The sequence below is a fragment of the Impatiens glandulifera genome, chromosome 1, assembly GCF_907164915.1.
Source record: "Impatiens glandulifera chromosome 1, dImpGla2.1, whole genome shotgun sequence".
NCBI lineage: Eukaryota > Viridiplantae > Streptophyta > Magnoliopsida > Ericales > Balsaminaceae > Impatiens > Impatiens glandulifera.
In genome coordinates, this window is record NC_061862.1 from 150,062,045 (window position 1) to 150,088,597 (window position 26,553).

The 26,553-nt window shown below is 33.6% G+C and overlaps 4 protein-coding genes across 7 annotated transcripts; 2 read left to right on the forward strand and 2 right to left on the reverse strand.

The window, feature by feature from the left end:
• On the forward strand, positions 1–1,765 carry LOC124910685 (interactor of constitutive active ROPs 2, chloroplastic-like). The gene is made up of 3 exons (XM_047451363.1): positions 1–20; positions 85–226; positions 306–1,765. Exons 1-3 carry the CDS (start codon positions 1–3, stop codon positions 1,662–1,664), a joined length of 1,521 nt encoding a protein of 506 aa, XP_047307319.1. The 3' UTR covers positions 1,665–1,765.
• A 12,694-nt stretch (positions 1,766–14,459) lies between these two features.
• Positions 14,460–15,636, forward strand: LOC124915011 (40S ribosomal protein S23). The gene is made up of 4 exons (XM_047455654.1): positions 14,460–14,597; positions 14,873–15,028; positions 15,117–15,243; positions 15,327–15,636. Exons 1-4 carry the CDS (start codon positions 14,593–14,595, stop codon positions 15,465–15,467), a joined length of 429 nt encoding a protein of 142 aa, XP_047311610.1. The 5' UTR covers positions 14,460–14,592; the 3' UTR covers positions 15,468–15,636.
• Positions 15,637–15,915: 279 nt separating this feature from the next.
• On the reverse strand, positions 15,916–18,245 carry LOC124920120 (pentatricopeptide repeat-containing protein At3g09650, chloroplastic). Its single transcript, XM_047460533.1, has one exon. The coding sequence runs from the start codon at positions 18,200–18,202 to the stop codon at positions 16,058–16,060; it is 2,145 nt and encodes a 714-aa protein (XP_047316489.1). The 5' UTR covers positions 18,203–18,245; the 3' UTR covers positions 15,916–16,057.
• A 949-nt stretch (positions 18,246–19,194) lies between these two features.
• Positions 19,195–25,460, reverse strand: LOC124920121 (E3 ubiquitin-protein ligase UPL4-like). 4 transcript variants are annotated; one of them, XM_047460536.1, is made up of 17 exons: positions 25,394–25,460; positions 24,399–25,108; positions 24,205–24,315; positions 23,989–24,105; positions 23,724–23,882; positions 23,472–23,633; positions 23,192–23,350; positions 22,983–23,104; positions 21,914–22,901; positions 20,691–21,836; positions 20,372–20,605; positions 20,192–20,296; positions 20,029–20,109; positions 19,890–19,958; positions 19,678–19,806; positions 19,505–19,591; positions 19,195–19,435 (listed from the first exon to the last, which is right to left on the reverse strand). In XM_047460536.1, exons 2-17 carry the CDS (start codon positions 25,032–25,034, stop codon positions 19,370–19,372), a joined length of 4,371 nt encoding a protein of 1,456 aa, XP_047316492.1. In that variant the 5' UTR covers positions 25,035–25,108; positions 25,394–25,460; the 3' UTR covers positions 19,195–19,369. The 4 variants fall into 4 exon arrangements, with proteins under 4 accessions (XP_047316492.1, XP_047316493.1, XP_047316491.1 ...); XM_047460537.1 differs by having other exon boundaries at positions 24,399–25,062; positions 25,394–25,457; XM_047460535.1 differs by having other exon boundaries at positions 25,312–25,436.
• Between the last annotated feature and the right edge of the window lie 1,093 nt (positions 25,461–26,553).

A 26,553-nucleotide genomic window follows, 5' to 3' on the forward strand; every position in this document is an offset into this window, starting at 1 on the left:
ATGCAGACTGCTAAAACAAGGTAAGTATGCATTAGTTTCTCTCCAATCTTTCCTTCATTCTTATATATTCTATTGAAATCGCAGGAGTTCGAATACTACATCACCTTCAACAATGAGAACTGGTCGGCATCTGAAGATATCTGCAGCCGAGAAGCCCAACAAAGATGGAAATCCAAGAGTCGTTGATCGTAAGTCGCCTCCAAGTCCAGTATTGGCACCTGATCAGGTAACAATATAGTGTAGTCCAATTAATAAGGTACAAATTGATCTATTATGGGTTAATTGAAGCTTAGTCTTTATTGCAGAAAAAGAGGCAAAGCAGCAAGGTGTCTGAACTGGAATCTCAGCTATCTCAAATCAATGAAGAACTCAAAAAAGCCAAAGACTATATAAATTCATCTGAATCAACAAAGAAGCGAGCCCAACAAGAGGCGGAAGATGCCAAGAAGCAGTTAGCCAACATGGAAGCAAATCTAGACGAGCTATCTGCTTCAGAAGAAGCACGTCTACAAGAACTCAGAAAGATCTCAAACGAAAGAGACCGAGCATGGCAATCTGAACTAGAAGCTGTCCAGAAACAACATTCAATGGATTCTGCTACTCTCAGTTCTGCACTAAACGAGATTCAGAAGCTAAAGTTCCACCTCGAAAGGGTTTCAGAATCAGAAGCTTCCCAAACAAGACATGCTGAAACAGCTTATGCAGAAATTCACAATTTGAGAATTGAGCTAACTGAAACGCTTGTCCTGGTTGATAAATTGAAAACCCAAATCTCTAATTTCAATGAATCTGAAGAACGGGCGTTGGAGTTACTTAGCAGAACACAATTGCAACTTGAAATTGCGAAGAACACAGAGAAAACTCTCAGGTTGGAAAGTGATCAAACCATTGAGGCTTACAAAGCCTTGTCTGTTGAGTTGGATCAGTACAAAGCTCGTGTAAATTTGTTGGAGGAGATTGTTACTAATCTCCAGGCTAAAATTTCCAATGGAGAAGATGAAGATACAACAAACCCAATGAAAACAGAGCTTAATCAAGCCTTAATCGAAGTAACCCAACTAAGATCTGCTTTGGATTTAGCCGAGAAAAGATACCAAGAGGAGTATATTCGAAGTACTTTACAAATCAGAACTGCTTATGAACTAGTTGAACGCACGAAATCAGAGTCAGCCGTGCGCGATTCTGAGTTAGAGACGAAGCTGAAAATGGCAACAGTCGAACTTGAAGAGATCAATGGTAAGACAAAGAAAAAGGACGAATTTATTGAAGAACTGAAGACAGGCTTGATGGAGAAAGAAACCGAGTTACAGAACATAAAGGGGGAAAACGAAATCCTTAAAGCAAACAACGAGAATCTTGTTCAAGAAAGAGAAGCCCTGATAAAGAAAGGATGTTTAGAGTTAGAAGATGAGTTAAGGAAGCTAAAAGTGCAGTCTGACCAATGGAGGAAGGCGGCGGAGGTAGCAGCTGCGATGCTTTCAACTGGAAATAATGGGAAATTCGTGGAGAGAATGGGATCAATTGAAAGCTACTACAATACTACTGTCGACGGGAAGATAGGTTCGCCGCTGAACTTTGAGGAAATGGAAGATGACTCGTTGAAGAAGAAGAATGGAAATATGTTGAAGAAATTTGGTGTCTTGTTGAAGAAAGGCCAAAAATAGGAAGATCATTCAGTTTCAGATGTTGTATTTTCTTTGAGTTGGGTTTGTTTCATTAATTTGAGTTTATTTCGAATAATCTGATATAAAAAATATATATTATTATTATTATTATTGATGTAAAAAATAGTTTATTTTGATTACTTGTGTCAATAATTATTTTTTTAAGGGAAATTTGACGAAATTATATCAACTAGCATGTATCTCTACATTAACACGAGTAATAATATAAAAAATCGTTAAAAATAAAATTTATGGTAAAATTTTTATGGACGAGTCAACCCACAATCCGACCCAAGTATCAATTTACTCTCACATATATTCAAATTAACCACAACTCTCGACCCGGCAATCCGGACACTTTAAAAATTAAACATCATTATATATATATATATATATATATATATATATATATATATTAGTTAGTTAAAAAGTTGAACTTATATTGTTAAAATGTCACGCGTTTATCAATTTTTTAGTTAAATTTAAAATATAAAGTGTTATTAGTCTAGTTGGTTAAAAAATTGTACTTGTTTTGTTAGGTTGCAAGTTCAAACCATACCTATAGTATTTTTAATTTTATTTTTAACCGTTTTAAGTTTATGGACGGGTCAACTCATAATCCGACCCAAGTATCCATTTACTCTCACATATATCCAAATTAACCACAGCTCTCGACCCAGCAATCCGGACACTTTAAAAATTAAGCATCATTATATATATATATATATATATATATATATATATATATATATATATATATATATATATATATATATATATATATATATATATATATATATATATAGATTAGTTAGTTAAAAAGTTGAACTTATATTGTTAAAATGTCACGCGTTTATCAATTTTTGAGTTAAATTTAAAATATAAAGTGTTATTAGTTTAGTTGGTTAAGAGATTGTACTTGTTTTGTTAGGTTGCAAGTTCGAACCAAACCTATAGTATTTCTAATTTTATTTTTAACCGTTTTAAGTTTATAGACGGGTCAACCCACAATCCGACCAAGTATCCATTTACTCTCACATATATCCAAATTAACCACAACTCTCGACCCAGCAATCCAGATACTTTAAAAATTAGGCATTATATATATATATATAGAAACTTGAAAAATAACTTAGGTTTTTTTGAAAAAAAAAATATATATTTTGAGATTATGAAATGTCTGTATTGTCATTAATTAGGGGTGGGGGGTGGGGGTCAAACACTCCACATTCCTTTGTTATTCTCACTCTCTCTAAAACCTAAACCATTATCCTATGACTCTCTAACTTCCTGTTAAACATAGCAGCGGTTTCTCTCTTCTGACTTACTGCATTACTTTCTTAATTTGTAGAAGACAACCATCTTTAAATTTTCAATGGGTATGTTAAATGTTAAATGTGCATTTTATATTATAATCGGTTTCTGACGATCATATATGTATTTGTTAGTGATCTAAATACTATGGTTCGTGACACGAATTGCATAGTTTGTGACGCGAATTGTATAGTATTATCCATTCACTGTTCTTAATTATTTTAAATTGCAGCTCAAAAAATAATTATTTTCTATGATGGAGGGTGGAAAATTATTAAGGGTGTTAGTTCTTTTGTTGTAAATTTATCCCAAGGTGTGACTGTACCCAAAATATTACACATGTCGAATTAGTTGATATCATCTATCATGCTATTAATGTGGACAAATTTAGATATGATTTAGTGCTTAAAATCAAATATAATATGTCGGGTATTCAAATTTCTCCTCCTACAGTCATCAAACGAGATATGAATGTGGTGTTCTATTTAAAAGAAACGTCGACTTCACTCTAGCATCGCACTCCACTGTATGTCTCTTTAGTAAAGAAGTCACTACTTACAAACCCAACTCAAGAAAATATATCAAATAACAAGTGTGCGAAAACATGTTATCTAGTTTGTAATGAAGACGCTTGGAATATTTCCGAAAATATCAAACAATGAGTGTGCCTAAAAACACCTATTAAGGTTAAGAAATGATGGTCAATAATAAAACGTAGGTCATCCCAATGTGATCCACGTAAGGTCTAGAGAGGGTACAACTCATGTGGTGATCAAGATCATAACATGGCAACATGCTCAGCAGTGATGCCTGCACCATCTACTACAAAAGCATCATCATCTAAAACATAGACTTTAGCTTGAACTTGAATTTGTGATTTCATGCGTGGCATTACTTTGTTGACATTAATGTTATATGTGGAATTAATATTAATGGCATAAATTTTGGTATATTTTATGTATGATATTTTGAAACGCAGTATATGAATAGAAGAATAATATGGTATACAATTCGCGTCATACATACAATTCACGTCACACACGTCATACAATTCACGTGACGCACTATGTAATACGTGTGTTGTACTATATAATTTGCGTGACACATAATGTATTTACAGTATGAATAAAAGAATGATGTATTTACATAAAATTAATGTATTTACAATATATGAATAGAAGAATAATGTATTAATAATATATGAATAGAAAAATAATGTATTTAAAGTATATCAATAAGACCAATATAAATCTCCTCTTCTAGCTTAGTGACAATTAGAGGTGGATACTAACCCTAAGTTCCTGGGTTCGAGCCCGTCATGCGGAAAATTCTGCGCCTGGTTAAGTGTGTTTGCGGGCTACATACTTAATCCGTTGTCCCACCTTTTTCCAAAAATATATAAGACTAATTTACTTACAAGTATATGAGTAACGATTTACCTATGTTCTATTATTTTCCCTAACTGTCCACTTCTTTCTCCAAAAAGACATGTGATGGGAAGCAGTCATGTACTTCAGTTACATAAGTTAAAAACACCACAATCCTCACTATTCTTTGTTTTTGGGACTTTTGAGTGTGAGAGTCTATTATATGTTAAATTCTTCAAGCTCAACTTAGGATACCCGACTTTTTCGACATGAGACATTGACTTATCAAGTAGAATGAGAGGTGTTAGGTCTAGGGAGAGTAAGTAGTTTCCTCTTGGCGGGTTTGAGAGGAACTACATCTTCATGATTTCTCTTCTTCCCAACTACTTCAAAGTATTCATCAAAAATATTGCCTCACATTTCTTTAAAGTCCGCCCCACCGTACAAGATCTTCTCCACTTCAGAATCTTCCATCTTAGTGACAACCTTGCCTTTCAGGGCAGTGATCAGATCTTGGACGAAGTTCTTCTTGTTCAATTTGTAGAGTAATATCCTTGGGCAGAAAGACTCATGCAGCTCCGCCCTATTGACAAATTTAAGGACAAATGTTTTGATAACCTCATAGGTCCACACTTAAAAGACTTGTGTGCGAACTCATATATGGTATAAGGAACATCCAAAGTCCCCCTTGTCCCCTTCTTCTTCCCCTCTAAGGTTTGCTTCTTGGCCAGATATAAAAACATGTGGTGTTTCATGTCCTTGTTAACACCCTTCAAAGTTTTTCTAAAGAACATATTTCTCCATGGAAATTGGAGGAAAGTGTCAATGTTCTCCACCATGCGGAGAATTTTGATATTTACAATCCTCCTTAGGTCAAGGGAGAAGAAATACTGGCAAACTAGTCATACCAGTCCCATCTTCCATGCATCTTCCTTATCTGAACATTAAATAAAACTTGACTCAAGGTCTACAATTCTAATAGTCATATTACTGTTAAAATATTTAACCACCAAAGGTGGACATTCTTCATTTTCTTTGCCCATTTTTACACCATAAGGAATCTATCAAAGTTGAGACCTGTCACCATTACATACTCCTTCATGTCAAAGCACCCCCTCTTCGTTCACCAGGAACTACATCTCCTTCGATTTTGAGTTGTTTTTCCTGAGAAGCATTTGATGGATTATTAATCCTAAGAACAACACGTTCAGGGCTCTAAATAAATAGACATATCCATAAGATTCATTGAAACAAACTTCTGGGCATTTTTTGTTAGAATAGTTTTCCATGAAACCCTTGTTAAAAACGTTAGTGGGCAATCGATGCATTCACTTAAAAACTCAAGATATGATTAAAAATAAAGGGAAAGAAATTTTATTTCAGTTCATATTTTTTATGCAAATATAGATACTCTATTTATACTAGGACAAAAAAACTCTTAAACGGTCAGAATTAATGCTAATTAAGACCCCTATTAAACAAAAGATAATAACGTCTAATATTAAATAGACATTTAATTCTAATTAAAAAACCTGCTAAACAAAAGATAATAACGTCTAATTTTCAATTAATTAATTTTATTTTCAACACTCCCTTGTAAAATTAATTCTTCTTCGTGATTCCAAGCACACTCCTCGTTCTGTTGAAAACTTTAACTCCAAGAGACTTCGTAAACATATCTGCAATTTGATCAACATATTTCACATATTCAAGTCTGATTTCTTTTTTCGTACTACTCTCTCAGATGAAGTGATACCGCGTATCGATGTGTTTACTTCGATCATTAAAAACATGATTTCTTGTTAGAGAGCTTGGGCAGACTTGTTGTCGACAAAAATTGTGATCGCTTAATTCTCTGACAAACCAATCTCCTTCAACATTCTTTTTAGCTAGATTGTGTGACAAGTGCATGTTGTCATCGCGACATATTCAGCTTCACAAGATGATAGCGAGACTATTGCCTATTTCTTCGAACTCCATGAGATTGCATTAGACCCCATAAAAAATACAAATTCAGTTGTGTTATTCCAATCATTTATATCTCTGGAAAAATCACTATCGGAATATCCAACAAGTTGAAATTCCTTGAACGATGAATAAAACAGTCCAAAATCAATAGTTAAAATTAATTCTAATTAAGACCCCTATTAAACAAAAGATAGTAACGTCTAATATTAAACAGACTTTTAATTCTAATTAAAAAAACCTACTAAACAATAGATAATAACGTCTAATTTTCAATTAATTAATTTTATTTTTAATACTCCCTTGTAAAATTAATTCTTCTTCAAGATTCCATGTTCATGTGGACATCTTTCATATCATTTCTCACGAAAATAAGCATCAATCCGACTATATCATGCTCGAGGTACTTGTTTGAGACCGTACAAAGCCCTCTTCAACTTTAATACATTTTCTTCTTGTCTTTTCATCACATAGCCTTCTGGTTGCTCCTCAAAAATATTCTCCTCAAGGAAACTGTTAAGAAATATTGACTTCACGTCCAATTAGAATATTTTCCAATTTATGTGTGCCGCCAGTGAAACAAAAAATTTGATTGTTTCTACACGAGCAACTGGAGCAAATACTTCATCATAGTCCACTTCGTGTCGTTGTGCATACCCTTTAACGACTAATATCGCTTTATATTTTTTGAAAACACCTCTAACATTCTTTTTCTCTTTGAATATCCACTTGACACCAATGGACTTCTGACCCGCTGGAAGAGAAGTGAGTTTCCATGTATTGGTTCTTTCAATGGACCGAATTTCCTCTTCTATGACTCGTCTTCATTTCTTCTCCTTGTTAGACTCTTCAAAACTTAAAGGCGTTGTTTCAGCTAAAAGACAGAACATGGAGACATCATTCATTACCTTTGTATTCGCATAAAGTTCTTGGATTGTTCTCATCCTTCGTGATCCTTCATTAGAGCTTCCACTTGATGAAGATGCACTATAAGATGTGTTCAATGTCATCGTAGGAACTGTGGGCTTCCATGTTTCTTCTCCTTGATTGTTCTCATCAAAGAATGAGAAGAATTCGTTGACGAAATCTTCATTAACTTCCCAATTCCAAGAAGCATCTTCATTGAACTTCACATCACGACTCACAACCATCTTTCTATTGACAGGATTATAGAGCTTCTACCATTTTGATTTTCCGTCATAGCCGATGAACATAAACTTCTCGCTTATATCATCAAGTTTGGTTCTCTCTTGCTTAGGCAATACTCCCAAAATCCTTAGGTGAGATACATCTGGCTTCTTTCTACTCCAAGCTTCAATTGGTGTTACATCTTTCACGATTTTGGTTGGACAACGATTTAGGAGATACATTGCACAAGCCATTACTTTCGCCCAATTTTTTTGACATCTTCTTATGTTTCATAATGCTTCGAGCCATGTTGAGGATATACCAGTTCTTCCTTTCAGTCACTCCATTTTTCTGTGAGGATCTTAGAGTTGTGAGGAAATGCTTAATGTCATTTTCTTCACAGAAACGGTTAAGAACATCAAAAGTAAGTTCTCCACCTCTATCGGTTCTTAACACCCGAACCATATAGCCACTCTTTCTCCACCGAAGTTTTGAATTTTTAAAAATATCAAAACTCTTAAATTTTTCAATAAAGAAATAAAACCAAGTCTTCTGGCTAAAATCGTCGATGAAAAGTAAGAAATAATTACTTTTACCATAAGACAATGGTTTGATCGGTCCACACACATCAGCATGAATTAATTCAAGCGACTTCGTTTCTCTTGACATTGCTTCCTTCGGAAAAATTTCTCTAGCATGTTTGCCTAGAAGACACGCTTCACAAAGTTGATATGAATGATTGATCAAAGGCATTCCATTCATCATTTTCTTTTCAAACATCATTTTTAGGCCACTGAAATTTAGATGTCTCATCCTAATGTGCCAACACCACGCTGGATCCATCACGGATACTTGCAAGCAGTTTGACCCTTCGGTTTGAATAGGGAGTGAAAACATCCTATTCTTCGACATCGTCACCTTCGCAATTAGGTTAGCCCTTCCGTCTTGTAGTCAAAGATCATGATCCTTCATTAAAATATGGTAACATTTTTCCATGAGTTGCCCAAAACTCAAAATATTACTTTTTAATTTAAGGACATAATACACATCGGAAATAAATTTATGTGTACCATCATTCTACTGAATCATAATGGTACATTTACATTCAATCTGGATTTTTAAAGCATCTCCAAACGTGATATTTCCAGTTTCCTTTTTCTCAATATCATCGAATTTCGACTTGTTGCCACACATGTGGTTACTCGCACCGTTGTCAAGATACCATTTATTTTCTCCTCCAATAACTTCTTGAATTAGCGCCAACAACAATGTTGACTTCTCTATTTCTTTCTTTTCTGTCAGATTGACTTCTACTTTTCCATCTTCGGCATACCAGCAATCACGAGCATAATGACTCAATTTGTGACAATTATAGCACTCAACGTGCGACTTTTCGTATCCCTTCTTGTATATGTCACTTCCTTGTCCTTGTCTGCATCCTCTTTATCTTCCTATACCTCTTGGATTTCCTCGATGCTTTTCATCATTTTCTCTCTCGACATCAGGATTTCTACCATGTCCTCAACTGCCACCACGAGAATAACCTCGACCTCGATGAACTCCGCTTCCCTTTTTGCCAAACGAATGCTTGACTAGATGGGCTTGCTTTGAAGGCTTCTTCTTCTGTTTGTTCATTTGTTCCTCATGCACCAGTAACAATCCATTTAATTCATCGATTGAGAGTTTCTCTAAGTCTTTGTTTTCCTCGATTACAACCACTACATGGTCAAATCTTTGATGTAGAGAACGTAAAATTTTCTCGATTATTAGAACGTCTTCTATGCTTTCTCCATTTCGCTTCATCTAGTTGACGATAGATAAGATCTGTGTAAAATAGTATGAAATAGAATTTGATGCTTCCTGATGAAGAGCTTCAAACTCTCCCCATAAAATCTGAAGCCACACCTTTTTTACCTTGACAACTCCTTTGTGGAAATTTTCTAGAATTTTCCATGCCTCCTTCGACATTGAGGCATTTGCTACTTTCTTAAAAGCATCATCATCTAGACATTGATGGATGATAGAATGGGAATGTTGATCCTTCTTTTTGTCTTCTCAAATACTTGAATCAAAGTCAACGTCGCATCCTCATCAGGTTCGACAATCTCACTATTTACGATTTCCCACGCACCTTGGGAACCGAGTAATGTTTTTACTCAGATAGACCAACTATCATAGTTTTCATTCGTAAGATGCGAATATTGGAACATCAAAGACATCTTTGCTTTAATACCACTTTGTTGGAAACATTAGTGGACAATCAACGTATTCACTCACAAACTCAAGATATGATTAAAAAGAAATGGGAAAAGATTTTATTTTAGTTTATCTTCTTTCTGCAAATACAAATACTCTATTTATAATAGGACAAAAAAAACTCTTAAACGACCAGAATTGATGCTAATTAAGACCCCTGTTAAACAAAATATAATAATGTCCAATATTAACTAAACCTTTAATTTTATTAAGACTGTGATCGTTTTTTTTTTAAAAACATTTTTTTGATCGATGAGTTTGAAATACCTGGGACGCTCTTTAAAAAAAAATTTGAAAACGTGAAGAGAATTAATTTGAAGGTTTAAAAATTTTAAGTTTATAAAATGAGGCTCTGTAGACAACTCATATCTTACCATCCCGTCGACTCTGAAAGAGGTTGAGAGTTTTTTAATAGGAAGTATATCTTATGCCTACTTTAACTTTTTCAATATTAATTAACCTCACAACTAGAGAGTCGGCACCTAATTTTAAAAAGACGGAGTTCGGCGTTTGGTTACGTGTGGGAAAAAGTTTTTTAGATGCTATGTCCCACAACGCCCCTAAGGTCTCTACTAATTAATTTTTCGACGCTTTACGATTTAGAATTTTCTATTTTAACATTCAAATGATTTGCATTAGATGAAAGACAAATAAAGAATAAACAAAGACAAAAACTTAAAGAAAAACAAGAACAACTAATTCACACATAAAGTCATCTTAAAGAATCAAAACTAAATAAATTATTAATCAAAATTTAATTAGCTTAAGTCTAGATTATTTTAAAAAAAAAATATCTTTATTGAAGTAAATTATATAGAGGCTCTAAAATTTTTTGATAAAATTATAGTTCAAGAGAATTCATAAAAGAAAAATAATCTTAAGTTTAAGTTTGGGCTAGGTTCAACTTTTAGTTAAAGGTTTAATTTTAAAAAATTTATGACTTAGGATCAAGTAAGTCACAAACTTTAACTAAAAATAATTATATAAAAAAAAGTCAACAAAAATAAACATAATTCTAAAAAAAATAAAATAAAAAATAAAAGCCAAAAAAACTGAAGAATGCAGCCAGCGCTGTTAGTAGAGCGTCAGAAGCGCTCTCGGTCGGCCAGATGAGCAGCAGTAGTAGCCAGGTGCTTCCCCTCGGTCGAAAGCGCCGGTAAATTTAGCCAGGGTGCAGAGCGTGGCTGGATTCCTCGGTCCTAAGTACGTGCGGTTGCTGGACACAGAATAAACGCCGCTATTGTCGTTACAATGGGTACTTCGTTCTTCTAGTTTTAAACGTCTATAGCCCTAAATTTATCATTTTGTTAACCCTAAATGGATCCTTTTTCAAATATTTTTTGAAAACAGAACATCATTTTGATCAAAATCAAGGAAATTATAAATCAATGCAAAAAACACTTATTTTTAAGCCAATTTTGTGGTTTCATCACTAATCAAGGGTCAAATTTATGCAAATCGTGTTGAATTTCAAATATACTTGGACTGAATTGTCCCTAACACATAAGAATATCATAATATGCAAGCAAATCCTACCCTTGACCTAATTTTAACTAGCATAAATGATCATCAGTGCAGAAAAGTCCATTTTTAGCCATTTTAGGGTCAGTTTTCAATGTCCTTCGATCAAATCTATTTTTATTATATTATATGTTGGATTTTTCTACAATGTGTATAATACTTAATTGTAAAATAATATACAATAGAAATCAATACCTGACCGAATATTTATTACAGAAACTAAAAAACAAGGCAAACAATTTAATCTTTTAGCCATTTTTAAAGTTTTCTTTGAAATCTTTCGGTCAATTGCTATTATTTTTATTCAATTTCAATTTCTGTTTGAGCCAAAATGATTTATTTACAGAATAATGAAAACTAGCTCGAAAGAAATTTGATTTTAGGCCTTTAAAAATATAGATGACCTATAAAGCTTATTTTCGTTAATTTTGATAATTTTAAAGCTTTTTTCGATTCTAGTTTTGTGTAAGTCTATTTATTATTATTTTTTTAAGGTTTATTTACATTACATAATATACATATTTACATAGAATGCACAAAACTAAAGATCATACACTAAATAAAGTAAAAAAAAAAGCATACATTTTTTATAATGTGTAATAAACAATGCACACTAAATAAAGTAAAAAAAAACATACATTTTGTATAATGTGTAATAAACAATGCATTGAAATATATATATATATATATATATATATATATAGGAGTGATAGAGAGAGGGAATTTGGTGAGGGAATTTGGTGAGAGAATGACTTGGCATCACCTTCATTGGTTGGAAATGTAAAAGTGGAAGGAGAGAGAGAAATTATTTGATTTTTTCAAGTCATTCCCTCACCTAATCATTTTTCATATATATATATATATATATAAAAGATCCAGAGAGAGCATACAATGGGGTTCCTCCTTAGATCTTATAAGTGGGATGAAAACTCTAAGCAAGAGACTTGACACACAACCATATTAGTTGGTTTAGGTTTTTAAAGTGGGCAGTTTTTTGTGGAGAAATAGAAAGGGCAGCCTAAGGACACTTGAGAAAAGTGTATTTACAAGGTGTTAAGAGGGGTATTTCTAGACAAAATCATGAAACCCTAGGGCCCAAATGCCCATTTAACACCTGACCAAAAATGATTTTTTTAAAATTAATTAAAATGGCCTAGTCTTAAGGGAATTTCTAGTCTTAAGGGGCTGGATTTTTTTATTAATAAAAATTAAAGTCAATTCTCCCTTCTTCGCTCACTTGTAGTTGGAGAGACTTCAAGTTCTACAATTGTCACCTTTGGGATTTTGCACCATTTTTTCCTTAACATTTGATTTCTTGGGTCGAATTTTGGGCATGAGTCATTTCATAGGTCGGGTCACTGGTCGGATCCGTCAATTGGATCATTTCCTTGTCTTGAATTCGAGTTGACTTGCCTTTAATTTGAATTTTCTTGGCCTCATTCACAAAACGTGATCCAGATCTTGCACACGGGATCTTGTACCTCGAAGAGTCACACATCTATTCTCATCCTACAAAAAGATTTTGTTAAAAATAAATAAATAAATTTAAAACAAATAAGCAATCTTATTTTTAATTATTCCTATTTCTAAAAAACAATTCTAATTATAATAAATTACTAACTAACTAAGTTGAATTAAAAAATTAAATTGCAAAATTTAATCTAACAACTAATTATACCTAACTAAAATTTTATTTTTAAATTAAAAAAATGTTAATATATATTTTGTATGTTTTTATTTATTTATAAATATTCAAGGTATTTAATTAGATGAAACCTTCAATATTCAAAGTATAATAACTTCTTAAGTGTAGTAACATAGACAAATTACTACCTTAACTTACTAAGAATCCAAAATCAATTATTTCCAAAAACTCAATTGTTCTACAAATAATTATCTTTAAAATAAAGCGTGCAATAAGCTGTGAATGGATTGGAGAAATTTGGTAGGCTCAAATTTATTAAAAGTATAAACTATAAAATTTGGGGGGTGAAAATGAGTGTCTACAAAGACACCTATTAAACAAAAGATAATAACGTCTAATTTTCAATTAATTTTATTTTCAACAACTTTATCAGGAAACTGATCAACCATGGGAATAATGGTTTTGGTTGACGCCATCTTAAAAAAGGAAACAACAATATGTTAGAATAAGTCGTGAAGAAATGAAAAATCGTGACGAGATTATATAAGACTATGATGAGGTTATATACGATCGTGACGAATATAACAGTTACAAGGTTTGACGAATATGACCGTAACAATGTTTGACGAAAAAATTCATACTCACCTGAATAATCAAGACGAGATTTGAAGGAACGACGAAAAGAGTTTTAATGAATTAGTCGAGGCAACAATGATGATGAGCAGATAGAGACGGAGATGGCGAGAGATGAAATCTTCAAAGTGTGGGTAGACATCTCACATGCTCAAAATATCATTTTTGTAAACATTATTAACTTTGAGTTATTTTTTAAAGTATTTTTTTTTTTCAAATCTCCCATATTTTAACCTTAACTTAAGGTTTCATTTTGCACTTGGTTTATTTTGTCATTTAGTATGCTTTAGGCTCTATGTTGACGTGTTGGAATTATTTTCTTATGAAAACACTTTTAATTTTTGTTGTTGTGTGTTACCTACCACAAGTATTCAATAAATAATAAATTTTTGAAAGTAAAATCTCATCTAAATATTGATCTGAATTTACTTCCAAGTGTTTTAAATGGACCTGGCTTTAAACACTGAATATTGTTATAATGCACTAATTTTTTTTATTTAATTTTTTTTACTAATTAAACAAAAAGTTTGCAAACAAACTTAACCAATTTAACACGTCTAATACGAATCCAAAACTTCAAAGAACAATTTATAAATAAAATAACAAGAATAATTACTGTCCCTCCATCCAATTAGGGGAAAATGTGTATTCTTAAAATAGGATAAAGATTTATATAAATGGTTAAACTAATTCAACTTAACAAATATAAAACTTTATAATTATATGACTTTATAAATCATTTAAATTTTATGAATTAAAATAAATTTATATTTATAAATTAAACATAATTGATTACTTATTCAAATTAGATGAACTCAATTTTGTAACTATTATTTATTTTGAGTGTAAATTGGTTGATATATTATTTTTTTTAATCTTTCCAAAACTATACCCACTTTTGACGGGCTTTAATAAGAAATAACAGCCCAAAATAAACTTTAGCCCATTAGTGATAATGAGAGTCCAAAAAAAAGACCTTATAAATTCATCTTCTCATCACTCGTGGTGCCTCCGCATTCCAAACTAGGGTTTTGTTTTCAGTAGCCGCTGCTGAATCTCCAATCTACGCCTCGTAAATCCTCGTTTCCAATCAGCAACCATGGGGTACGCACTGATTCTTTCTCATCTTTTCTATGTTTTTCTTATGATTATAACTATAGATCCACTTCTGCATTCGTCTATCGCAAAGTTGAAGAATGATCTTCTATTTTATATAGATTCTTATCAGTTTGGATTGAAGAATGAATTTGATTTAGCTATTGTTTGCTTTCTCATGTTAGATTGAGCTATATACTGATGATAGATAACGATAGTTCAAACTTAGATATGATAAATTAGAACAATTTGATTTAGACTGTTTTTCATGTATTTGTTAACAGAAAGACAAGGGGTATGGGAGCTGGTCGTAAGCTCAAGTCCCACCGAAGAACTCAAAGGTGGGCTGATAAGGCCTATAAAAAATCTCATCTTGGAAATGAATGGAAGAAACCATTCGCTGGATCTTCCCATGCTAAAGGCATTGTTTTGGAAAAGATGTAAAGATCTTTCTTTCTGTCTTATTTCAATTCTCACTTGTTTTGAATATCATTGTTAAGTTTTAACAAACCATAATGCAATCAACAGAGGTATTGAGGCTAAACAGCCAAATTCTGCCATCCGAAAATGTGCTAGAGTTCAACTTATCAAGAATGGAAAGAAGATTGCTGCTTTTGTGCCAAATGATGGTTGTTTGAACTACATTGAAGAAAATGTAAGTATTGTATTCCTTTCACCTTAACAACATAATCTTGGTTTGAGATATTGATTTGTTTGTTGTTTCATTGTTTGTTTTAGGATGAGGTTCTTATTGCTGGATTTGGAAGAAAGGGTCATGCTGTTGGAGATATTCCCGGAGTTAGGTTCAAGGTTGTCAAGGTCTCTGGTGTTTCCCTTCTTGCTCTTTTCAAGGAGAAAAAGGAGAAGCCAAGGTCTTAGATTTTTTGTATTAAGGAGACAACAAGCTTTTACTACTACTTGGGTGTTCTTGTTCTTATTTTAATATTAATTTTGAACAATTGTCTTGTCACAAATACTTGTTTAATCTTATTGAGATTATGTGATTCCTGGATTAACTACTTTCTTATACTAGTTATTATTCTTTTTTATTGAAATTATTTTTTCATTTTTATGTTAAAAGTTAAGTGAGTCACAGTCAATAATGGTTAAATGGTTTTTTGATTCTTATTTCAAAAGAGTATGTTAACAAGATTGTATCATAGAATTCATCTTGAAGAAAATTGTGTCATTATTAATGATCTTAAATACATTTGTTGTCCAATTTAATAGGCTAACAAGATAACATACTATTGTTTATCATTTCAATCTAATGTATAAATAAATGAAATCTCAATTAGTGATCTATTTACTTCCAAGTCTTTTGGCATACCTATCTAGAATGGATTCAATACAGAAAATCTTCATAATATTTCACTATAACTTACATATATATCATCACTAACTGGTGTGATTTTTGATCAAACATTGATTGTTACAAAACAAGTGGAAAACCCGAGTTTGTTTTGTTATTAAGCGCGATCATCTTCATCATCGGGTCCAAGCCTCCATTCGCTTCCATAATAAGAATTAGGCAATCCCAACCAAAACTTAAAGGCCTCAGCGGCTCTCTTCCTCTCGACCCTTCTATCTTGCCTCGCTTTCGAAGCGTGTTTACTAGTAAACATCTTCGAATGCATCTCCACATAAATCCTCTTATACTTGGTCTTATTAGGTGATATCCCATTTTCTTCCATACACGCAACAATCTCCAAAGCCTTTCTGAAAAACGCAGCCCTAACACATATATCTGCTAACGTATCAAGAAGCCCTTCGTCGGGCTTCAATTCGTTACATCTTTCTTTTATTTCATTCCATAGAAGTAAAGCTTCCCCTGGTTTTCTAGCAACACTGATCCCATAAGCAAGGCTTCCGTATGTCGAAACATTAGGGTTAAACCCGGATTCCTTCATTTGTTCTATAATTTTCTTCGCTTCTTCTACAAATCCTAGTTTACAAAATCCTTCGACTAACATGTTCCACGCTACTATATCGACTTTCACACGAGGATCCTTTAACATCTCGTCGAAAACCTTGTTGGCTTGTTTCGGTTGGCCGGTGGAAGCGAATGCCTTCATGAGGGTGGTGTAACTGACTTTCGTGGGCGCAATTCCTTTTTCTCGCATCTCATTGAAGTAAGTTAGGGCTCCGGAGCTATCGTCGACTGTTATGCAACCGTCGATCAGTGTGTTGTAGGATACTACGTCGGGATCGATTTTCATAAATGTCATCTCTTTGATGAGATCTTTCGCTTTATCTATCTGCAATTGCTGACAGTAACCTTTAAGGAGAATGTTGTATGTGATTCGATTAGCAGGCTTTCCAACTCTTGACATCTCAGCGAGCACCTCTCTTGCATTGTCCATCGATCCGGATTTAACGAAAGCCGATACGACTGTCGTGTAGGTGACATGATCTGGATGGCTTGAACTGTCTTCTTGACATCTCATGGCGTCCAGCATTCTGACCGTGTCTGTTACCCTTCCTTCCTTCATGTAACCTTTCATTAGAGTGGTGTATATTCTCGAATCTGGTGCGTATGGTTTCGGCAACAAGGGTGGTTCCCTGCGATTCGAAACCCAAACAGAGATCGGAAGTAGTTTCTGAAATGAAGGGTCGTTTGGAATATGGATATGGTTTTCAGAATTCGCGTTTCTCAGAATCTTACAGATGTCTAACCTTCCTTCCCTCATAGCTTGTACAATATCCTCAGCGGTATCCAAATCGCCAAATCCAACATAGGCTGCAACCAGAGAATGCAGAGTGGTCATACACATTGGGATTTCCTTATTGAGAATTGTTTCCAATGCGCAAACAAGTAAATCTTTCCTTCCAGCTCTAGCCAGCAGTTTGATCATTACATTATAAGTAAGAACATCTGGTTCACAACCAAACTCGGGCATTTCATCAAACAGTTGGCAGAATCTATTAGTATGACCTAAATTAGCACAAGCATTAAGCACAGCATTATAAGCTGCAGTATCTGGTTTCGAATCAGCCACAACTTTAGGATCAGCAATTCGGCGAATCCGTCTAAGAACTGAATCAAAAAGTTTTAAAGCTTCAGCCGGACCATCATCAGGTGAAGACGAAAGTCGACTTACAACAGCACTCCAAGCTTTAACGTGAGGTAAGTAACCGGATTTAAGCATGGATTTAATAACAGATGTTGCATAAAGTACCTTACCAGCTTTCGCAGCCGCAACTGCAAGAAGACCGAGTGAATTAGCATCAAGACGGTGAAGTTGCTGTTCACGTCGGAGACGTTGGAGTATGGATTGAGCTCGAATGAGACCTTCATGAGTGTTTTGATGGGATAATTGAGAAACTAATCTGCTAAGACAAGTAGGGCTAGGGAGAATTGAATCATGGTTGGTGTATATTAGCCAAGCTTCCTCTGTTTTCCTTTGCCGGAGAAGAAAGAGTAGTTTTTGATCTTGGGTATCAACGGAAATGGATGATGTTTGTGAGCCGACGGTGGTGATTGCGGTTTGGGGTTGAAGTAGACACTTGGTTTTGACGCCGCCGGCGGTGTTGATGACGCCGGTGGTATTGAAGACGACGGCGGAAGAAGAAAACGGCGAAACCCAGTAGTGGGTGAAAAGGGTTTGAATCATATCTGGTCCATGAAGAAGAAGAAGAAGAAGCGTGTGTCTTTGTTCAGAATTTATATGAGAGAAGAAGATATCATCAATTTGGGTGGAAAGGGAGTGTTCAACGTTGAGTAATTTGTGTCCTCTTATAAATGTGACATTTTCAAATAAACCCTGTCATATTTAACCTTTAAAACTTGTTTGATTTTGTTTTTATTTATTTTTCAAATAATCTAGTTAATCATTTCATAACCCTAAATATTAAAATACACTTATTTTACTTTTATAAAATTAAATAATAATTTTTTTTTTATAAAAATTCTAAATAATCCAACATTAAACAAGCTTAAAGACAAAAAAATGTTTAAATTTTGAACCATTTTGAAATGGTTCAAACGGTTAGGTTTATCCACTAAAATACATAACTAAAAAAATCTTAAAAATTTTGATTTCAATTGAATCGAAAAATTAAAAATTAAAAATATAATTAATTAATTCGAAAATCTTCAAAGTTAGAAGATCTTTAAGATAAACGATAAAACTCAAACAAATTAACAAGTTTTTCGGATCTAATCTCCAAAATCGTCGTGATAATGACATTGTGAATAATTTTTTAATGATCTACTTTATTTGTTAAATTTTCTATGAATTTTTTCCAACGATATAGTTTACAATTTTTTTTTTATAGAAATATAACACGTAAATAAAATCTTTAATGATCTACTTTATTTGTTAAGGTTGAAAAGTCCTCTAAAAGTTAAAGGAAGGAATATATTTCTCTCGATAACCATTAGACATTCTCCGACATAAACCATTAAATTTCGGTCAAATTTCAGGAAAGTCTCAAAATGTGACGAATATGAAAAGTAAGTCGTCACTAGGGAATATGAAATTTTATTAAGTATCTTAAACCCCTAACCATTTCAAGGTTAGATTAATTTTCAGTTCAATTTTAAATAACATTTCAATAAGACGGTTAGGTTAGAAATTTTAATTGCACCTTTAATTTAAATAAATAAAAAAATAAAAACCATTTTCAACTTGCAATAATGCTATCTTTCCCTACCAAAAAAAGCTTTATAACTAAAATATTAACAAGTTATTTACACACTGCAACCTACCTTAATGCCAATCTTTCATAAGTTAATACGTAGAAAAAAACAAATAAATAATAAATAAATAAATAAAACACTAAGAAAGATGGAACGATCCTTGTCCTTCGATTATTGCATATAAAAGTTTTTCCCGCAAAATTTCCTGCAAAAATATACCAAAATAAAATACCAGTTTTCAAATAAATATAGATGGAGTAAGAAGAAATCTCACTTTTGTAGAGTAAGGAGGGAGCTTTAAGTAATTGGCACAAGTCATCACACTAGGAAGAACCCCATCATCAATGCAACCTCCAGAGTTCTACAATTAAATCGCGAAAACACAGTTAAAATCTGCAAAGAATTGAGAGTTAAAATTTAACCGCAATTATGTAAACAACAACAAACCTTGCAAACAATGGTTAGCTTTGGATTCAAAGATGCCAACCCTCCAGAAGGTAACCGCGGTGCTCCTGTTACAAACTGCAGAAAATGTCTTTGCTGTTCTTGATCAAACTCTTGTATGATTTCTAGCAGCTGATAATTTTCACACGGGTAAAAAGAATGAGACGTGGATTCACATAATAAGAGAGTAAACGGGAATAAGTTCAGAATCTAACATTGATAATGGTAGGACTAGTTGCTGTATAACCATGATCAAACTTGATATTATCCAGTAACTCATTTTTCTGCCAAAAAACGAAAGAAAAGAATAAGTCGATTGATATATATATAATTTCAGTAAACAATTCTACATACAGTCCATTGTCTACGTTCTCCACATAATAGATGCTCTAATTCCTCTTCTGTGAAAATCCGAAGATGCTTAATAAGGAAAACCTGTAAATCCAATAATCATCATATATTATTAGATTGTTAAATTTAAATTATTAGTGAAACGATAAAAAAAAGTTGGTCAGACCTGGTTAAAACCGGATTTGAATGCTTCTATTTGCTTCGAAATTCCATCACCAATTGTCGCTTCCACAACAAGATTAACATACTCCTCCAGATTCGACAGATTTACCTACAGAAAATATAGCACAGTTAGATAACTTAAAAATGAGAAGAATTCATACACACAATGACAAGTTTGACCAACCAGTTTAGGAGAATCAGATGCAGACGAAAGAAAATGGTTAGGATATCCCGGGAGTGTAAAATCGAGGCAAAGATCCTCAATTCTTGTACCCCGAAAGCATGAGATATCTTCTACCACAAATTCTTCCCCATTAATGGACTTCAGATATTTATGTCTTTCAACTATGGCAAGAAACTCTAGTAGAGATCTACCAAGCTCGGGATCAAACAAGTGGATGTCATACAAAGTAAGTTCCTGAAGTCACAAGAGAAAAATCAAACATCAGTTTTCATAATTCTACAAAGTATATAAGCATTCGGTTAAGCATAAAATTTAGTACCTGGCCAAGAATAAGCTTATAGAAGGCTTTGGAAAATGGTATATCGAAAACCCTCCCATCATGGAGAGCCTTAGCTACAAACTGTCCCAAAAGGACAAACTTCTTGATCACATCCGAAAATTCTACCTCTGTTTTAGAACAAGAAGACATCGGACGAGGGAAAAGGCCACATGAAGAAACGAGTGTTCTAGAATCTCCATCAGTTGGGTTTGTGATATAGTCATCTCTCCACATCCCAAGTGCAGATAACTGAAATTCATGACTGACCAGTGTGAAGAATTCCAAAGTGGGACCTAAACCAGTTCCTATTTCTTGGTTGTATTCAATTTCCACAACACCCTTTTGGCGAGCATGAAGATCCATCATCTTAGTGGCAGAGTCAAGAATTCGGTCTCTGCATACCAGAAACTTCTTCTTAGGTACCCTTCCAACTAATCTTCTTGAATCAGAGTTAGATGAGGGCTGTTGAGGCTGATTTAGCGGTTGACTAAAAGCTGCCAATCTAAAGTACTTAGATTTCACATCAAAACCAAATACAAAAGGACATGATTCCATTAACCAGAGGCACCAACATGGAAAGCTACCGACAGATACAGCCAGAGAATCCCGCATTTGCTGTTCTAGTTTCTCGTTCAATTTAACATTCACAAATTCTTTCATAGGGATAGAAGAAATAACTGCCCTCAAAGTATCCAAGTTGTCAGTTCTCCCTCTGGCAAAGTCGTGTAACTTCTTATGAGACGCGAGATGAAACATTGATCTATTTATGCCTTCCAAGCTTTTGAGGACAACTAATATATCGCAAACAGACGGATCATCTAAGTTGATAACAGCAGATGATAGGATATTGGAGAAGAAAAATGGTTGATGCCAACACGTCCTATCTTTATTCTCTGAATGAATGACATCTGTTTGATAATTTTGTTTACGTTGTCTTCTATAGGTAATTTTGTGTAATTGACTCCACAGATTCCTGGAGCCGTCAATTTCTTCTTCATTGTTGACTAATATAATATTTTGATATAATGACAGTCCTAGGTCCATCTGGGTTTCATCAAGGTAAAACACCAATCCTGATGTGCTGTCTCTATTCTCTTCGAAAGATTTTGAAGGATTGTACTGTTCATTGTTGTTCTCTAAAGACTCCTGAAAACATATTAACAAAGAAGTTAATGGCTGAGGTGTATGGAAAAGATATATTTGTTTCAAATAAAATGATTAACCTGAATTTCCAAATGATCTGCATCGTGTTTTTCCCCCTCTTTATTTACGTGCAATATAACTTTTGGCAATAAGTCCCATCCAATAGAATTCAGAGAAACAAACGGGTCAACAGTCTGGACAGAATCAGAATAATCAGATAGACTTGTCTCCCCTTCTTCTCTAATGAACTGAACGGTTAGACAAGGATAAGGCTTGCACATTCCATTTGGAAAACTAGCGTACGAATGCCTTAACCTCTGTCCGTGATTCAGGAAAACATGACAGTTTTCAACCGAAGATAACGCAATCTGCAGTTTCTCAACGATAACAGACAAAGGAATCTGTTCCTTGTCCTCAGAAGGTAAGAAGAGGCTGCCAAACTCCTCAAATCTTTTCTCAACATGATTGATTTGACTAGACCCTTCTGTACTTTGGTTGCATGATAAGTAAGTTACTAACGAGCTAACAATTCCACTTTCGATGAACTCAAAGGTAGAAGCTGATTCTCCACCAATAAGCTTTTCCATAATTTGGCACATGATTTGGAACTTCTGCTCATTCAAAGACAAGATGTTCAGATTATTTAAAGAAGCAGCTAGAGCTTTGAGGTCACACAGGACATCAGTTCCCTTGACATCATTCAATAAAGTAGCAAAATATTTCTTCTTAATAAGTTCAGCCAGACTGGGAATTGAACTCTCGTTTATCTCGCATGTATCACCCTCTGAAGCCAGAGAAGGATGAAAAGCATAGCATAAGCATCTGACGACACTTCTGGGAGAAATTGTTTTACTTGAACCTTTTGGCATCTGAATGCCACTATTTACGGGAATTACAGACTGCAACCGCTTATCTGGAATTAGAAGTGAATCAATTGCAAAAGAGACGCCTTCCTTCACAAAGGGATTCAGGAAAACATCAGAGAGCTTTTGCAGGAGAATATCGACAATCTGCAAGGCTAGGATTTGAATATGGCGATCCTTCCGAGTGAGAACTCCAGCTAAGAAGCTGTCACATAGTATAAAAAATTATTTATCGGAAATATCAATGGTTATAAATGTTGATTTATAATGGGAAAGCCCTTTTCACCTTGAAATGTTAGTGCCCCTTAGCAATTCGTCTAGCATTTCAGGTTCGCTGAAATAAACGAACTTATTGATAACGTGTAGACTGCCATGGCAAACATGTACACTGGCACCAGAATTAACCACCTGCTCAAGGAGCAGGGAATAATTATACAAGCCATCAAAAGAGGTTTTTTCTAAGATAACTATTTGGGGACTGTTTCATAAACCAACCTGCATAAGGATAGGTAAAATTTCTTTCTTGAACTTTTGGAAAAGATCAGGATGATCATTCAGAAAGGCTTGCTTTTCCAGGTTTAATTCAATATTTTGATTTCCCCTCTGAGCAGGGAGAAGCACATCAAGCAACTTCAAAACTTCATGAATGTGAGGCTGTCAAAACAGAAAGATGTGTGCTTATTATTCAAAACACAAGAAATCAGATTCCAAACTTCGTAATGAGCTTTTTAGCTTTGTGATTTAAATTTCATCATCGCCGGTAACAGTTACACACCTGACCGCTAAATCCCTCAGTCACATGAGAAGAGGCTATTGAATGTGAAAGATCAAACGAAGAGAAGATGTCTTTGACCATGGCAATGATGTCGTGATCAAAAAGAGACCGAACAGCTCTAATTGAACCAGAAGCAAGTTTAACATAAACTCCAACAAGCCCCTTTAAGACAAAAAAGAGATAAGATGCTAAATTCTTGTGTCAAGCTAAAAAAAGTTCAAACAGAATTTAGTAGAAGAAAATTGGACATACAGAGTAAATTGGCATAGATAAGGCGATTTTGCATGACAAGCCTATAAGATGCGTGGTTTGATGAATCACCCCAAATTCACAGAGCTCATTGAGCATGTCCACAGATTTTTGTGCCCTTTCTGTTATTTTTATCAAGCATGTGACGACATTCTCCACAATCTGAAATAATTAAAAGTAGAAGTGCACAAACAAAGAAGGGTTTATCCATCTAAAACTGAAAATTTCACAAAGAACTTTTCCTTTGCCATAACAAAATTAGGTATACCTGGTGATCATCATATTGAAGAAGGTTACATAGAACTGGAACCGCCTCAGTCACTGATGAAAGGGATTCAGAAGGAAGCCTCTTACATATGTTAACCACAGTTGAAACTGCAACTCTCTGAACAAAAGCGAGCAATCAAGGTAAAATACACCAAAAAAAATTATACAAATAACAATTGGATGAACACGACCCACAAGAATCAGCACATTATTGTACCTGCACACTTCTAGAGAAAAAATCAATGAAACTTAAAACAGCCATGATGGCCCCTGATTGTAAGCAGGCAAGCGGTTGTCCGTATGAGATCTTTTGTAAGGCTTCACAGCACTGCAAATAGTAAAACAATTAGATTAAAAACACAATGAAGATCAATTCTCTTCTAAAATATAGTGTAACAGATGATGACATACTTGCTCAGCTACATCAAGATACTCAATAGCCATTAATCTTTGACAAAGGGCAGGAACCGCATCATGCTGAACAAGAAAACTTGAGGATCGAGGATGCACATCACACAAATAAGTCATAGCCCTTATAGATAGAAGCATGATTTCAGGGTTTGTTTCATTCTTAGCCAAATTCACAAGAATTGGAGACAAGGGTTCTACAATTAAACTCGACAAAGACCCATCAGGAGAAAAGGATAACAGTTCACACAGTTCAGTAAGAACAACCATTGCTCCAGATTTATCACCCTCCTCACCCAAACAAGATAAAATTCTTTGAAATTTCCTATTTTCGGCAATAGCTGCTGGCCTGTAACCTCTTATATTTTGATGAACAGGTTCTCCATCCGAATCACAAGACCCATAAGTATCAGTATCACTCTCTGATCTTCCAGAGGCAGAAAGCGATGAACTATCCATCCCCCCATCTATAACTTCAGGCATCGAATTTACACTGTTCACTGGTGGTGGGGGTACTACAGGATTCTCAACTGGCATCGAATTTGATGAACTTGGTTTAAACTCCAATGAACTACAAGCACGTTTATCAGCAGGCATATCCTCAACAAAATCTGTTCTTTTTTGTCCTCTACTACCCATAATCAGTAACCTAAACAACCATCACCACCTGTTTCACCAAGATCGGTTACTATTACTGTGATTGACGCCAGTAGCTACAAACAAACAGTATAGAAATCATAAACAAAACAGGATCATAAACGTATAATTGAAGAATAATTGTCAAAAACATAATAATCAAGCTGCAAAATATGATGATCCAGTTAATCCAGTCGGTGGGTGATGCTAAAAACGATCATCTTCAAAAGTTGAAAAGACCCAATATAGAAGATGATGATGGGGTTGATGGGTTCTTTACCTTATTCCTTAATACTACTATTTCTACTACTCTTTCTCAAGTCTGATCATGGAAGAATAAACAGAGCAGTGCGAATTCTAACCTTTGAGGAACTCGCGCGTGTGCCGTATATTTTTCCTTAGCCTGATCTCTATTCTCTTCTCTCTCTTCTCTCTCTCTATATTAAATAACTATTTCTCCTATAAATAATACCATTATACATGCATATCTATTCATATTTTATATTTTAATCCGAAATATAAGTATCATTATTATATATTATTTAATATTTCCTTACCTTTTATATTTCATTAATTATAATATAACATATCAAATATAATCATTAGGTTATCTTTAAGAATTTTTATTTTCCATTCTAACTAACACCACCTTAAATAAATGAAACCAAGTATTAAATAAAAACTAGCCTTTTAAAGTTAGGATATTAAATATATTATGAGATATAAAATCTAGGATTTGGGTTTTTATTTTTGTTGAATATTGTGCTTAAATAATTTATTTTTCATCATTATACAAATTACAAACACCTTTTTTAGGTTTAAGTATTTATTGATAAATTAAGTACTTAGTTATGGCATTCTAAATTATTTTACAAGTATACAAAATTAATATGATTATATTATATATAATTTTATTAGTAAAAATACTCATAAGTACAAAATTGGATTATATTTTAATACATAGCATATACTGTTTTTTTTTTTAAAATTGAAAGATTAATTATTATTAAAGACTATAATTAAGTCACTAAATTGTGAATCATATAGAATTGCATAATATTTTAGATTTTTTTTGTTTAGTTTTAAGAGTTTTTACATTGTCACGTGTGTGTTATTAATGTAAAGGAAAATGAAATATCAAAATTAAAATATTTCAAGATATTTAAAATGATGGACCATAACACTTTCATTTATTGGTAGACATTGACATTGATGTTCTACTAAGCATTCTCAAGTGTTTTAAAAAGATTAGGTTAATTATCATTATTAAAATAAAGAGCTACATATTAATTCACAAAATAGTATAAGATAACATTTTAAAAAAAATAAAACAATTAAATATAAATTTAAATATTAAATAATATGAAAATTTTGTAAAAATTAAAATATAGAAGAAATCATACTAACTTTTATTGAGGGTGACTCTAAATACAAACTCGTTTGAGTTTCACAATAATGAGTGAGGTAATACAAAAAATCGAACAAACAAATCCTGAGGTGTCGAAAGAATCTCTACAAAAAA

What these genes read in the sequence shown, in the direction of transcription:
- LOC124920120 (XM_047460533.1), bottom strand. Translation starts at nt 18,202, where the DNA reads ATGATTCAAACCCTTTTCACCCACTACTGGGTTTCGCCGTTTTCTTCT.
- LOC124920121 (XM_047460536.1), bottom strand. Translation starts at nt 25,034, where the DNA reads ATGGGTAGTAGAGGACAAAAAAGAACAGATTTTGTTGAGGATATGCCT. An exon ending in TTTTCTCTAGAAGTGTGCAG is followed by an intron (nt 24,106 to 24,204) that starts GTACAATAATGT and finishes GCTTTTGTTCAG; the next exon opens with AGAGTTGCAGTTTCAACTGT. An exon ending in GAGAACGTAGACAATGGACT is followed by an intron (nt 19,959 to 20,028) that starts GTATGTAGAATT and finishes GTTTTTTGGCAG; the next exon opens with AAAAATGAGTTACTGGATAA.
- LOC124910685 (XM_047451363.1), top strand. Translation starts at nt 1, where the DNA reads ATGCAGACTGCTAAAACAAG. An exon ending in ATGCAGACTGCTAAAACAAG is followed by an intron (nt 21 to 84) that starts GTAAGTATGCAT and finishes TTGAAATCGCAG; the next exon opens with GAGTTCGAATACTACATCAC. An exon ending in CAGTATTGGCACCTGATCAG is followed by an intron (nt 227 to 305) that starts GTAACAATATAG and finishes TCTTTATTGCAG; the next exon opens with AAAAAGAGGCAAAGCAGCAA.
- LOC124915011 (XM_047455654.1), top strand. An exon ending in GGCATTGTTTTGGAAAAGAT is followed by an intron (nt 15,029 to 15,116) that starts GTAAAGATCTTT and finishes TGCAATCAACAG; the next exon opens with AGGTATTGAGGCTAAACAGC. An exon ending in TGAACTACATTGAAGAAAAT is followed by an intron (nt 15,244 to 15,326) that starts GTAAGTATTGTA and finishes TGTTTGTTTTAG; the next exon opens with GATGAGGTTCTTATTGCTGG.